General features: G+C 40.9%; 1 protein-coding gene across 4 annotated transcripts in view; it reads left to right on the top strand.

Moving 5' to 3' along the window:
- The window catches only part of UTRN (utrophin), a 4,744,936-nt gene that overhangs the window by 4,523,282 nt on the left and 206,379 nt on the right, over positions 1-15,275 (top strand). For all 4 annotated transcript variants that reach the window (XM_044069601.1, XM_044069592.1, XM_044069610.1 and 1 more), the window contains one exon: positions 2,336-2,401. In XM_044069601.1, the coding sequence (XP_043925536.1) occupies positions 2,336-2,401 (66 nt within the window). The remainder of the gene's footprint in view (positions 1-2,335; positions 2,402-15,275) is intronic.

Raw genomic sequence — 15,275 nt, 5'->3', positions numbered from 1 at the left:
CTACCCTTCAGATGTGTACAAGGAAAACAGTTCTACTAGTGGCTGTAACCTCATCCAGAAGGGTTTCAGAACTACAAGCCTTATTGGCTTGCCCTCCCTATACTACTTTCCACAAAGACAGTAACCCTGAGAACTAACCCCTCCTTCATGCCCAAGGTGGTCAACAATTTGTCATCAAACCAATCTATCCACCTTCCCACCTTCTTTCCCTCTCCCACCAATGAAGGTGAGAGGATCCTTCACTCCCTGGATGTACACAGACAACTAAGATTTTACCTAGACAAAACAAAATCCATTAGGAAATCCAAACAACTTTTTGTTTACTTCCATCCCAGGGCACTGGGCAAGGCAGTCTCCAAACAAACCATCACATGTTGGATCAGGAAAACCATCTTGTCTCTGTTACTCTCACCATGGAAAAATCCCCCAATGGGAGTAAAAGCCCATTCCACCAGGGCAGTGGCTGCCTCCAAGGCTTTCCTAAAAGGTTTGGACACGTCTTCCTTTATGGAAGCAGCCACATGGTCCACTATCTACACTTTCACCAAACACTACAAGCTAGACCAGGTCTCCAGAGCACGGGCAGGATTTTCCAGGGCAATCCTACAGGGCTTTGTAGAGTCTTCTTCTTCATCCGCCACCCTTCCATCCAAATAAGCTGTGGTACTCTCCCACAACAAGAATACTGCAACATTGGAATAGAAGGACATAGAATAGTTGTGTAAAATCTTACCATAACCATAGATGTCCTCTTCCTTGTTGCAGTATTCCTTCCCACCCACCAATAACCCCCTCTTCATTCTCCTTCTCATCCCAGCATGTCCTTAGTTCCTAATCTCATACACCTTTCACATTGGACCTATCAGTACCACAGAAGCAGGGTCCCACACCTGACATCACTGGCATCTCCTTCTTTTGGGCCTTCTACTCTGCCTGCTGAGCTTCAAGTTCTGAGGATTGTGCGTGCAGACATCACATTTAAGGCCCCTGGTTTTATAGCCCTATGTACACAGCTGCAAAAGCCAAGCTGAGGCTTTTGTATAGGAGCCGATGTACAAGTCGCCTAAAGGCAGGAAATCCCACAACAAGAATACTGCAGCATGGAAGAGAAGGGCATCTATGGTTCTGGTAATATTTCACGCAACTATTCTTTCCTACAAACTGTAGAATAGGAAAGCACCCCAACTGTGGCTGCCACACACACAAGATTTTTATGATTGTACTTCTGTTATTTTTACCATTGATGTACATTTAGTTGAGTAAATTCTTTAATGTGCCATTTTCATGTATAGTCTGTGCACATTCTAAAAGAATTGTCCAAAAAAAGGCATTTTACGTAGACACCTTTCATATGTGCTTCAGTCTTCTCTCCAATGAGGCTGATCTCAGCTTTTGAAAAAATGGTTGCCTGAGGGAACAGTGACTTAGGGAATGGATCATTAGCTTGCTAAGCAGTTTGAATTTTGGTGCTGGGTGCTCCGTCTCTTTTACAGGGTTTTGTAGAGTAGGGATAGTAGCCTTTTCAAATGTGATTTCTCTTTTCTCTAGCACTTGTGAACCCATCATAGGCTGCTTTTAGCTGTTTAGTGGACTCATCTGGGAATGGCTGTCCCCTCTGTGTGGCACACAACTTTATTTACATTAGTCCTGTGCTCTGCGGGGCAGCATTTACTAGCCCAAGTGCACCAGGGCTATATGTGGCTCCAAAGCCTTGGTTCCTTGCATTATTTTTTTTGCACCAGCACAGACATTTTGTGAATCCCAGATAAAGCTTTGAAGATGTGACTGTCTGCCTCAAATGATCAGATATGTAGCTAAACCTCATTGAGACTTCTCTTAAATTGTTTCAGACCTGGTCTACCACTGTTTCTTGTCCTCTCCTGTCATGACTGTTTGCATCCTTTGGGAAAAGTGCTGTAAACTCTTGTGGAATGCATTAAGGAAGAAGGCTGTACAAGGGATTCACTCATGCTGTTTAGCTGCTTTACTACATTTCTCCAGTGAACAGAGCAGAGAGGAATATAAGGAAGATAAAGAACGCAGTGGAATGTCTGTCGTTGTTTCAAGGAAAACTACAGGAAAGATACTTGAATTTGAGTAGAAAATTTCAAATAATCAGGGAAACCAAAAGACCTAAAAATATTAGATGCCTTCATCATTTTGCCCTTATAACATTCATAACTGGCACCATTTTTATTTACATGATTGTTGTACATTTCCACCAGCCTTTAGGAAAAAGATAGTCAGTAGTGCTTTAAAATGTGTATTACTGCTGAATGCTTTGTCTTTTAATTGTGGTTTAGTACAAAATTAAAACCACCTTTTTGTTAATTAGGCTTGCCCAGATGGAGAGGACCAATGGCTCCATGCTCACGGACAGCAGCTCAACCACAGGAAGTGTGTAAGTAATTAAGGCAATTAAAGTTGATTAAAAAAAAAAAGATTATTGCTACTGTGAGATTACTGACTTGCATCCTTTTGCAAATGAGTGGGATTGTGATCTAGCTGCATACATAAAATGACCTTGTACTCTACATGCATTAATTGTACATCTGTTCTTTAACGGTGCAGTTATGCTGCGCTTACTAAAGTCTGACCTGGCATGAGAACACTGGAGGGATAGCCAGGCTTGTTGGTGCGTAACGGTATGTGACATTTCCAACTGAACTGTTGAATAAATATTCATTGCCTGCTGTTCTCTCAATGATTTTATATGGTAACAATGAATACAATGGGCCACCTTCTGAATGCATTTTAAAACATATCTGAAATTTCAGAAAAAGCTTTTAAAACAAAATATTTAAGCAAAATTGTACTTTCTTATACACACACTGCATTTTGGCGGGGAACTTGCATGCCATTTTCCCAGCCAACTAATTTCTTACAGTGCATGGTCTTGCTTCAAAGCACTTTCTTCTGTCTGATTATTTCAGTTCTCCTTCATTTTCAACAGCTGTCGTTTTTCAAACTCAAATGTAGTAGCTTTCAGAATTTCAATGTACTGCCATGTAAATGGTGTGGGTGTTGTCTGAAAATGTACCCTTACAGTCTGTGTTTTATACTTACCCATCAAAAGCTGTTATGACAGATTGTATTACAAGTATTTTAGTAGTGCAGGTCTTGTGTAGAATAAAAACACAATAATATAGTACCACCACCCTGAACCATCCTAGACCATCTTGCTTCTTCGTTAGTCAACAAATATGACCCATTTGTCCTCACCAGGAACAAGAACTCATCATCTGTTGTGCAGTTATCTGTCTCAAGGATGGAACCCTGGTTAGTGGCCACAGTTAAATGGTAGATGTGAGGATTTCAATTTCTACCTCATGCTGTAACTGTAGTGTATACATTTACAGTTGTTTTTTCCGTTCTGTGCACTGCAGTGCTAGATGTGCCATGGGTGCAGTTCCATGCACTGCAGTGCTAGATATGCCATGGGTGCAGTTCCGGGCACTGTAGTGCTAGGTATGCCATGGGTGCATTTCCATGCACTGCAGTGCTAGATGCACCATTGGTGCAGTTCTGTGCACTGCAGTGCTAGATGCACCATGGGTGCAGTTCCGTGCACTGCAGTACTAGATGCACCATGGGTGCAGTTCCGTGCACTGCAGTGCTAGGTATGTTATGCCACGGGTGCATTTCCATGTACTGCAGTGCTAGATGCACCATTGGTGCAGTTCTGTGCACTGCAGTACTAGATGCACCATGGGTGTAGTTCTGTGCACTGCAGTGCTAGATGCACCATTGGTGCAGTTCTGTGCACTGCAGTACTAGATGCACCATGGGTGTAGTTCTGTGCACTGCAGTGCTAGATGCACCATGGGTGCAGTTCCGTGCACTGCAGTGGTAGATATGCCATTGGGTGCAGTTCCGTGCACTGCAGTGGTAGATAGGCTATGGGTGCAGATGTTCTTTGTATTTCACTGTTGCAGTCATTGCATTTGGGTAATCTGCTGGCAGGTTGCCCTCAGTCAGCCTGATTAACAAAGTCTTGGGTCCTGCGTCGGTTGCTGTCCCTTCTTCCATGATGTCAGGTCATCAGGGGTATAAATCATGTAGCCGACGTCATTACATCAGTCTTTCTTGCCGCGCGGTGCCCAGAGCAGAAGCAGTTCACAAGTGCCGGTCTGCCGACTCCTGAAATTTTCCTTTTCGAGTTTCAGAACCGAAGTCTTCAACTAAAAAGCTAAGTACCCCATTGGGGAAACTTTTTCTTGCTCCTTACCGATGTCAGTAAAAGTTAATAATTGCATTACTTGTGGGAAGCAAATACCTCATAAGGATTTTCATTTGTACTGTATTCCTTACCTAGGCCCTGACCACAACGTGCCTTGCTGTCGGTTTTGTGCTAAATTTAATCAACGCACTATTAAACGTCTGTATATTTTTGCTTCTAAATATTTTGGCTCACGATTTAATTATCCAGAAATGTCATTGGTTAGCAATCCGACTACCGGAATACTTAAAAAAAAATGCAAATAAAAAGACAGAGACAGGCTGTCGAGGTCCAAAACTGACGACGAAGCTTCTCCCAAGCCAGTTGCCAGTTCGCTGGTACTCAGTGAGGTGCTTTCGCAGCCCCTGATACCCGCTACTTCTGATTCACAGGCCTCTACTGAGACCCATTCGGAGTCCGGTATGCCGCAAGATGCTTCAATTATGGAACTCGCGGATGTCTCTACCTTAGATGGGTCCGAAGCCGCTGTGCAGGCACCGGCTTCTGAGGGTGTTTTCAGGCCTACAGATTTGTATATTCGACCGACGCCATCTTCAAAACTTAGGCCAAAATCAAAATCTATGTCTAAAAAAACGATGCCTGGGCCACATCTGCAGGCCCCTATGCCTAAAAAACAGATTATCAAAATGCCTGAAGATTTAATTACTCTGATCAGGGGTAGCCAGCCCACCCCCCTTCTAAGAGGCCTAGGCAAGACATTGATTATGAATCTTCTGAACAGGATTCTATTTCTTCTGACTCTTCTAATGAACAGGATTTGTCTATACAAACTTATGAGGACTCTGATGCAGAAGATTCTATTCCTTCTGCTTCTCCCACTGAGGATTTTTCTTTTGAGAAAACTTTACATACTTTAAGGGAACATTTCCACTGGGAAAGTCAGGATTTCTCTGAATCTAAAAAGTGACTTAGGGATTTTCTTCTTCTTCCTCAGCATAGGCCTTTAGGTATACCTCCTGTTCTAGACATTGTTGGTGATGTTTTTTTCAGAATCTAGTATGGCTGCTGATTCTCTGCCTCCTGATTCTCTGCCTCCGGCTCCTTGTAAGCCAGACATACTACAGGGTTCCTGACTCCCACAAATTCCTTTACAAAAATCCTATTGCAGATCCTGAAACCATTTTTCAGGGTCCCAAGAGCATTAAGGCCTCTACTGCTAAAAATCCTTCCCCTTCTGATAGAGATTCCAGGGCACAGGATAGATGGGGTAAGAAGGTTTACACTTCTGCAACCTTGGCAATCAGGGCTTTAAACTGTCAATTTCATGTTTAAATATCAACAGCATATCATGGGACTGCTTGAACAGAAAATGATGTTAATTTCTGACTGTGTGAAAAATAAAAATTTACAGGATTTATAGCATTCAGCTGAACAAGTTGGAAAACATACTTTGCAATGTGGTTTTGAGGCCTTTTGCAGGACTGCTGTAACTGGGTCTGTGCTAAAGGCATGCTTGGCTCAAAGAGCAAACTTTGCCTGATCATGTTAAAGCAAAATTGTTGGATGCTCCTTTACAACAGGACCGTCTCTTTGGTAATAAGGCTGAAGAAGTTTTAAAAAAGATGGAAGATGAAGCTAAATCTATGCAAACTGTGAAAGATTTCTTACAAGTGCAACCTCCAAGATTAGTAGGCACTGGCCTACTAAGAACTGGTCCTTTCCAGTTCCTTCGAGAGCCACTCAAGTCAAACCCAGACATTCCAAAGGCTCCAGGTTTCAGTCACAAGGGACTTTTAGAACAAAACAATGGGGGTGCCTCCTCCTCCAAATCTGGAAACAACAAGGCACCTCTCTATGGTAAGCAGTCTCAATGACTTCCCTTTACACTTACCAAGCACTCACCTTTTGGCTGCCCCTTTGGGGGGAAAACTGGCACTTCATGCAAGAAACTGCAATTTATAACCCAGGACGAATGGGTTTTAAATATAGTATCCCAGGGATACAGATTTCATTTCCACATGTTGCCAATCCCAAATGGATGGCCAGACCTGCCCCCAAATCAGTGGGCAGAGGCCCAGAAACAAGTACTGTCCCTCATGAGCATGAGGGCTATTCAACCAGTACCAAAAGAGGAAAAGGGACAAGGTTTCTATTCAAGACTTTTCCTGGTACCCAGAAAAGACAAATCATGGCGTCCAGTTCTGGACTTATTTACTCTAAACACATTTCTGGACATTCCAAAATTCAAGATGCTGGCTCTTCAAAAGTTACTTCCTATGCTAGGCAAAGATGCCTGGTTGGTAACTGTAGACTTAAAAAAAGGCTTACCTGCATGTCCCAATCAGGGAATCTTACAGAAGATACCTCTGCTTCAAAGCAGGCTACTTGCATTACCAGTTCTCTGCACCGCCCTTTGGCTTATCTACTGCACCCAGGGTCTTCACAAAGTGCCTGGCTCCAGTAATTGCATTTTGCAGACAAAGAAATATTCAAATATATCCATATATGGATGATTGTCTAATTCAGGCAGAAAACAGGGACATTCTTCTAAAACATTTGGTGTTTGTAAAAAGGGTTCTAACTTGTCTAGGGTACACTATAAATGAAAAGAAATCACAACTGGTACCCTCTCAAAAAATTACATTCCTGGGTGCAAGCTTGAATACAACTGCCCAGATGGCTTACCTTACGGCAGAAAAGCAAATTCATTTGGTAACTTACTTCAAACTGGTGGCCACAAAAACCCTGCTATCTGCAAGACAAATTCTGCAAGCCTTGGGGTTCATGGCCTCCTGCATTCTTCTAATTCCATATGCAAGACTGCATATGAGGAAACTTCAGTGGTACTTAAAAAGTTTATGGAGTCAACACTGTCACAGCCTGGAAAACAATGATTGTTATCATACCTTGCCTGCAACTAGAGTTCCTGTGGTGGGCAGAGGCCTGCCACCAAAACAAGGGACTGCCATTCACTCCACTCCCTGCCACCCAAACTCTTAACTACAGACGCATCAGACTATGCTTGGGGGGCTCGTGGCAGGGAAGTGCATTCAGGGCAAATGGAGCCCAAATCAAATGCTCCTTCATATCAATCAAAAAGAGATGCTAGCTGTACAGAATGCACTGACAGCCTTCAAGGACTACCTTCGTCCAGGACAATTAATGATAAAGACAGACAACACTACAGTTATGTGGTACATAAACAAGCAAGGGGGTACACACTCCTACCCCCTTTGCAGACTAGCCATGGCAGTGTGGAACACAGCCTTGACCTATCAAATACAGCTACAAGCTCAATTTCTGCCAGGAAAGCTGAATACTCTGGCAGATGAACTAAGCAGAAATCTCATGGACCCACAACAAATGGAAACTGGTACCACGGATTTTCAACATGTTGACACGCAAATGGGGGAGTCCAGACATAGTTTTGGGTGAAGCAAAAAGATCTATCAGTTGGGCAAATTCTGCACAAGAATTCATCACAAAAATGCTTGGAAAGTGGATGCTCTATCATTCAGCTGGAAAAACCTATCAGTCTAGGCTTTTTCCCCCCTCTGCCTCTGCTCTCCAAAGTTCTACTAAAAGTCAAACAGGACAAACCAAAAATGATTTTAATTGCTCCAGACTGGCCTCGCCAACACTGGTACCCACTCCTGCGCAATGTGTCACACCTTCCACCGTGGCACCTGCCTCAGACACCTTACTTACTGTCTCAGCAGAACAACCAAATTCTGCACACTCACCTCCAAACTTTGAATCTTGCAGTGTGGCTAATCACCTAAATTCACCCTTAGCATCCCTCAGCAAACCTGTGATGGATGTCATTTTGGAGGCAAGAAGGCCTAGTACTAGAAAATCTTATGCTGACAAATGGAAAAAAAAATTGTGCCTGGAATCAGTCACAAGGGATAAGCACAGCAGTGCCCAATATCCCTCAGATTTTACAATACTTAACTGAGATGCTTCACAAGGGCCTGTCCTTTTCTTCTATAAAAATCCATGCCTCAGCCATTTCATCTCATTACAACAGAGGGGCCAAAAACTTAAGACCACCCAGGAGAGCTCCAACCCCTGCCTGGAACCTCAATTTTGTATTGGAAAAACTTACTCTTCCTCCTTTCGAGCCAGCTGCTACTGCAGACTTAAAATTTCTCTCTTGGAAAACAGCTTTCCTTTTAGCAGTCACTTCGGCTAGAAGGATTTCCGAATTACAGGCACTTATGGCAGTGGAGCCTTTCATTATTTTTCATGCGAACAGGGTGTCTCTCAGGACCAATCCATCCTTCATGCCTAAGGAGGTATCCATTGTGGCTCTTAATCACACCATTCATTTGCCAACTTTTTTTCCTTTCTACAGAACAAGGGGAGCAGATTCTGCATTCATTGGATGTACAAAGACAGCTTAGATTTTACTTAAACAGGACAAAATCTCTAAGAAAATCTGATCAGCTACTGGTGGCAATTGCTGCAGGGGCAGAGGGAAAGGCTATTTCAAAGCAGACTATTTTCAAATGGATAAGCCATTGTATTAATTTCTGCTATATGCACCATGGTAAAACTATCCCCCAGGGGCTCAGATCTCATTCCACCAGGTCTGCATCTACTTCCACAGCCTTTCTCAGAGGTGTTCCTACCAGAGACATTCTAGAAGCTGCTACCTGGAGCTCAGTTCATACGTTCACCAAACATTACCATTTACCTTTCTTCTCTAAATCCAGAGCTGGCTTTGCCACTGCTGTCCTGCAGGGCCTTATAGCTGATTCTAATTCTGTATAAATCCATCCTCCCAACCATAGCTTTGGGAATCTACCCAAATGTAATGACTGCAATAGTGAAACACGAAGAACATAGTACAGTCGTGTACACTTACCATAAATGTAGATGTTCGAGTGTATTCACTGTTGCAGTCCTGGTTACCCTCCCTCCAACCCCCTGTTTTTTTCTCTTTCTATACTTATACTTTCCTTTACTATGCTTTAAAGCCTTTTTGATGTATTTTCTTTAGTTTGGAGATATATATTTTTGTGTTTTTAATTACTTAAATATTTGGCTCCCCATTTGGGGGGCACCTGACATCTGGGGCAAGAAAAACTTATGTAATGGCATCGGCTGCATGTTTTATACCCCTGATGACCTGACGTCATGGAAGAAGGGACAGCAACCGACGCAGGACCCAAGACTTTGTTAATCAGGCCGACTGAGGGCAACCTGCCAGCAGATTACCCAAATGTAATGACTGCAACAGTGAATACACTTGAACATCTACATTTATGGTAAGTGTACACAACTATACTTTCTGTGCACTACAGTGCTAGATATGCCACAGGTGCAGTTCTGGGCACTGCAGTGCTAGGTATGCCATGGGTGCATTTCCATGCACTGCTAGATGCTCCATGGGTGCAGTTCCGTGCACTGCAGTGATAGATGTGCCATGAGTGCAGTTCCGTGCACTGCAGTGCAAGATGTGTCATGGGTGCAGAAGTCTTCACACAGTGAATCATCTGTGGCCCATCCTCTAAGGTGCCAGTGTCAGACTTCTCCAAACAGAAGACTCCTCCAGCACCTGAACCAGTAACTGAATCACAAGTCACTTGGAGTACAGTCAGGGTTTTATTCCTGTATGACATGGAGCTTGCCAGAAGGGTAGTGTTACATAAATGTGTTTATTACTAAACAATAGGAAGAAGAGAAATAGACATGAAACTTAGATCGTGAAACTTGTTGGTGGTTGCATCATTAGAAATGACAGATTTACAGAGTGTTGTTGTCACCACAAGCTGCAACAGACTTGTCAGTGTAGTCATACTGATGTGCTTTCACTGTGGCTTTTATGCATCCCTGATGAGAATTTTGCTTTACTCTGGGTCTGAGATTTCAAAAACGCAGTTCTGGGTTTGTGAAATGTAAAGTTAATTATTTTATCTCAGGTTGTATTGACGTGGGTAAAAAAAAAAAACGTAATGATACATAAGGGCTTTGGAGCATGGTGGGTTTGAATAACTTTTTGCCTTTGATATTATGCAGAGTTTTTTTCTTGGAACTGCTCGATTCAGCTGTATGTGGAGTTAACATCACGATACCCCATACATTTGTAGTTTGTTATGAGTGGTGCATATGCCTAAGACTGCACCCATAAAAGCTCTTAACATATTCACTGAAAGCCTGATTTCATTTCAAAACAAACTTTACCCTCTAAAAACCAAACCTTAAATCACACACACTGCCATGGTTAATGCGGGTCATAGGTCAGCTTATGAGAAACTGGGACCGTTTTTTTGTATACATAGATGCAAGATCTGCCCAATTCTGATAAACTCTCTCATTATAAAGAGCTAGCAAAACAGGCTAATATTACTATCAATAAATCAAAATTAGATTATTGCACTAAACAAGACACGATCCCTGGGCTAATCCTAAATAATTCTCAGCTCATATAAAAAGACCTGTAATCGCTGGATATTTAATATCCCAAGGAGCAAACACAACCTTAGTAGTGAAACAATAAATGGGATTAAGCAAAACATCGCCACTCCACCTAAACTTGTTTGTTACTCTCTCCCCTACCACAGTCATTTACCCCACCACATTAATATCTACAGTACCCAGAGTTCTGTTTCAAAGCCATCACCAGGAAACACCATAGCAAAATATGATCTCACTCTCCATGTAAAGTTTGCACCATCGACCACTCATGGCCATGCTAGGAAGCGATTTACCTTTTCTCCTGTAACCTACATCTATAACACTAGGAAGTAATTTACGTTTTCCTCCCTTTAACCTACCTCTGTAATCTCACATTAACCACTAAATCTGTTGAATTAGTCACAAAACAATTACTCCCCCAGTCCTTGAGAACTAAAGACCCATAGCCAGACTAGACTCTCTAGCTAAACTAACTGAGAAAATCATTTATGAGCAAATGTTAGACTCTCCAATTCATAATATACTTAATAATATACTTTCTGGCAAGCAACATCATTTCAGGCCCAAGTACAATATTAACACCACTAATTCTTACACTTACAAATTACATACATACCAATACCGAGATAGGAATGGTAAGTGCTGCATTATTTATTCATCTTCAAAGGACCTTTGAGTGTGATCACACTTTTCTTCTAACTAAGCTGAGTGAATGTAACTTTTCCAGGGAAGTCTGTGGCTGGTTTGAAAATTATCTCCGGTAATAGAACTTTCACAGTAAATGATTGCATAAAAAATCCATATCCCATGTCTAATAAAGGTGGGAGTTCCTCAGAATTCCATATTAAGACCTCTTTTGCTCTCTTTGTACATTAATGACCTTCCTAACCTCTGTTGTACACTCTCTACAACCAATACTGTGCTCCTGCGGGAAGCATCCTCTCCAAGTGACCGTGTTACCTTCCTGCAGATTGAGTTTAAACTGTTCTAGAATTGGATTTTGGGCAATGTACTTGCTGTAAGTATTAAAAAGTTATCTGGAACATCCAGGTGGCTCACTAGCTTGCAACCCAGTGTTATTTTTGATTCAGATAACAATAAGATCCCTAACATAACAAAACACAAAGAGCTTAGCCTCCTCCTTGACCAAATTTTCTCTTTTGTCCCACTTGTTCAACATCCGAGAGACAAAATCGTAGCACATCTCAAGGCTGCCTACAGAATATCCCACCTGTTTACATCAGAAGCTTGACGCCCCATTTCTGTTGAACTCCTCCTGCCTAGGCTGGAATACTTGCTCTGTTTCATTGCTTTCCAGTACACTCGCAACATGAACTTACTCCATGAAACTGACAGTAAAATCCTCAGGTTGGTTACAGCTCAGTTCCCACACCGAACACCCTATGTCATACTCAATCTATATGGCTTTTTGTCCATAACAGAACCACTTTTCTTCTTAACACCCTCACTTACAGAGTTTAATGACCACTACTGCCGTAAGTAAGGCAAATTCCTTCATTGTAGAGATTGCCTACCATGTTCCTCTGCTAGTCATATTCTTGTACACTTTGGCTATGGCAGAAAATCAGTTTCTAAACTAGTCCTAACATACTGGACAAAATTCCTCAAGAATCAGACAGATCCACCGTAATAAGTTTTCATAAAGGCCTTGGAGATCATCTGGTGGACATTTCACATTGTCACTACTTTGTTAATAATGCATAAAATTTAACCTCTTTGCCTTGTTAGGCGCACTTCACACAGTGATGCTTCTTTTTCAGCAGTGAATATTACCCTTGCACATCTGTACTTATTACCATTGTTAGGGTTTCTGTGCTTCCATCTTGTTGCATTGGAGGATATGTTTCTTCCTTTTTTTCCGGATTCTATCCTCCACTTTCCTTTGATTTGTACTTGCCTTTATTCTTTGTCTTCCTGATTTACCTTTTTTTTTAACCTTCTGTTGCTGTCTCTCCATTTTCCCCTTCCTTTATCCTTTTGCATTCATATAGCTACATATTTGTTTAGTAATGTGTACCTATATGTGCACTTCAAATCCTTTTGTTTCTTATACTTTCTATTACTCTCATTAGACTGATTGTGATTTGAATGTTTGCATCAAAATGCCATATTATATTTGCTATTATGATGTATTTTTGAGTTGTGCATTATTGTTTCTGTATTTTGCATTTTGTTGTATTAGAGTTATGTACAAATGCTTTATCTACTGTTCTGCTTTTGTGCCTTCATGGTCCTGGTTGTGCCCGAAAAGGGTGATCAGACAGTGTACTTACCCAGTAACCAAATGGGAAAACTAAATTGTTTATTAAACCACCATAAGTGAATAAAATATAAAAATGTCAAAAAGTGGCTGACATTGGTTTACAGTCTTTATCAGGGTCCACATATAGACATTAGATTTACAATTCTGATTAGTGTTAAGGACAGCTTTACCTTTGGTTCCTGTAATAATTGTAAATAAGTTAATAATTTTTATAAGCTAAATAGCAGAAGATTTACACCAGTGGAACATTTTAATAGTTTAACTCAAGAAGTTATCTGTACTCATAAATGTTCTTATAAGTTATTGTTTATTGGTGAAAAGAATGTTTAAAATTAGATTACAAGAACATGTTGGAGAGAATTAACTGGCAAAAGTAGCCCAGTGGCGGTGCATGGTAATAAATTTCATAATAGTTGCTCTGACCCTCTCAAGGCAACTATATTGGAAAAATTAATTTATGTTTTGGAGAAGATAGAAATATTAGGAATGTTCTTTTATATAAAAAATATATTTATATTTTGAAATATGCTATGTTAGCTCCAGGGGTTTTGAACATGAAATGTAATTGGAGATAATTAAACTGAATTAGTTTATTAATTGAATTGGTGGTTAAGGTGCATGTTTCTTTTGTTTTTATGGCTTCTGTTCACTGCTATGAAGGATTTATAAATAAAATGTCATCCTTTATAGAAAATAAAAACTCTTCTCAAAAGCACAATGGTCTGAAATCGTTTTGAGCTGAAGCAAAAAAAAAAAAAAAAATGCAATGCATTTCAAGAAAAAAAAGCATAACTCAGTGGATTCAAGAAATTCGTGTCGATACAAGGTTAACTGTTCTAAAATAAAATTGTCTTTCCATACTACGAGTCAGTCCTTTATAGGTAGCTTAAGGCATAGACTGTCCCTGAAATGTGAGGTCACATCAAGCTTGGACCATTGTTGTTCTGATAGTCTGAAGAGCAAAGATGAGATCTCAAGTGGTGGAATATGTAAGAATGCTGCCAGAGTGTGGGAGACCAAGTATCTTCACACTTCTGATTACCAAGTTTTACAACCTGTCCACCTTCAAAATGTGATAACCCCATGTTGTTGTTGTCTACATGCCAAATGTATCGGACCTTTTAAATGAGATTATTGACTGACTTATAGTAAACAGAAGCTTAGTCTTAGAAGGCACTTTTTAATCTTTTATTGACATTTACTTTTAGTGTTGGGTTCCCAGGTCGGGTGTTAGCTACCTGCTGGCATTTTCCAGTGGAATCTGACCAATCATTGCTCTATGCATCAGGAAGAGGCACTTCTAAGTAGCCTGTAAGAAGAAGAAAACAATGACGGTTCCTGAAGTCCTTCTAAACAGTTTGTTTTTTAACCATGTGATCTTCTGTTGAGGAATTACTTAAGATTTTCAGGTTGTTTCATGTACCGTATTTGAGTGCTGCAAAACACAGTGTTAATAGTGGCTTGGATTAGTGACTAATAAAAGCTTGCACTTCTTAACTGTTGTGATTCTGTTTTTCAGATTTAGCATTGTTCCTCCTAAATTCATGATGTTCGTCATAAAGTCTGACTTGTTTAGGAGTGCATACCTTATTAAATGCATAAACTAAGCCTATACAAAGATTCATAACCACTAACTGTAAAGATATTCTGTTCGGAAAAATAAGAACGTGCTCTTCTTTCTGACCCTCTGCTATGCTTTTTCAAGGCCAGTGCAATGATTTGTAATTCTTAGAGGTATAATATCACCGGCATAGGCAGGGCTAGAGGGGGGCAAACAGGGGCGTGTGCCTCCTGAGTTCCCCACTTCCTGGAATATCAAAAGTGTTTCACCTGGCTGAGATCACACAAACATGTTTTAACCAGGGCATATAAATGACATTGACTCATCATAGGTTCATAGGTACTGGGGAATTGATCCGTGAGGATATTTAGAAGTCTAACCATACATTCCCTTGAAATTTTTAACCCTAATATTTTGGTGTGAATAATCCAGAAATGAGCAGAATATTTACGTTACTCCTTTCCAGGAGGGACAAGAGTGCTAAACCAGGGGTGAATTTGCAGTTAACCATCCATTTGTCCAGATTACCTTTGAATACAGTAAGAGAAGTACTTTGCTTTATGTGGAGAGGACATATTCCAAAGAAGTATCCCTCAAAAAGAGATTTAGATCTTCTGAGGGTCAGTTTAAACCTCCATCCTACTTGTGAATATACAGTAGACCTGACAAGATAGGGTCTGTAAATGTGATAGTTACAAAGGACTTATTGCTTGCTGACGGATACTATTATACAATTCTTGGCATTTAGTTTTGGTGCATGGTTTTGACACCAGCTATTGGTTTGGGGAAAGGTTCTCATGGATGAACTTGTTCTCTTGTGAGTTTAT

The sequence above is a fragment of the Protopterus annectens genome, chromosome 1.part0 (genome assembly GCF_019279795.1).
Source record: "Protopterus annectens isolate FY-2018-M chromosome 1.part0, PAN1.0, whole genome shotgun sequence".
In the NCBI taxonomy this organism is placed as follows: domain Eukaryota; kingdom Metazoa; phylum Chordata; order Ceratodontiformes; family Protopteridae; genus Protopterus; species Protopterus annectens.
This window is presented reverse-complemented; position numbering and strand designations above follow the sequence as displayed.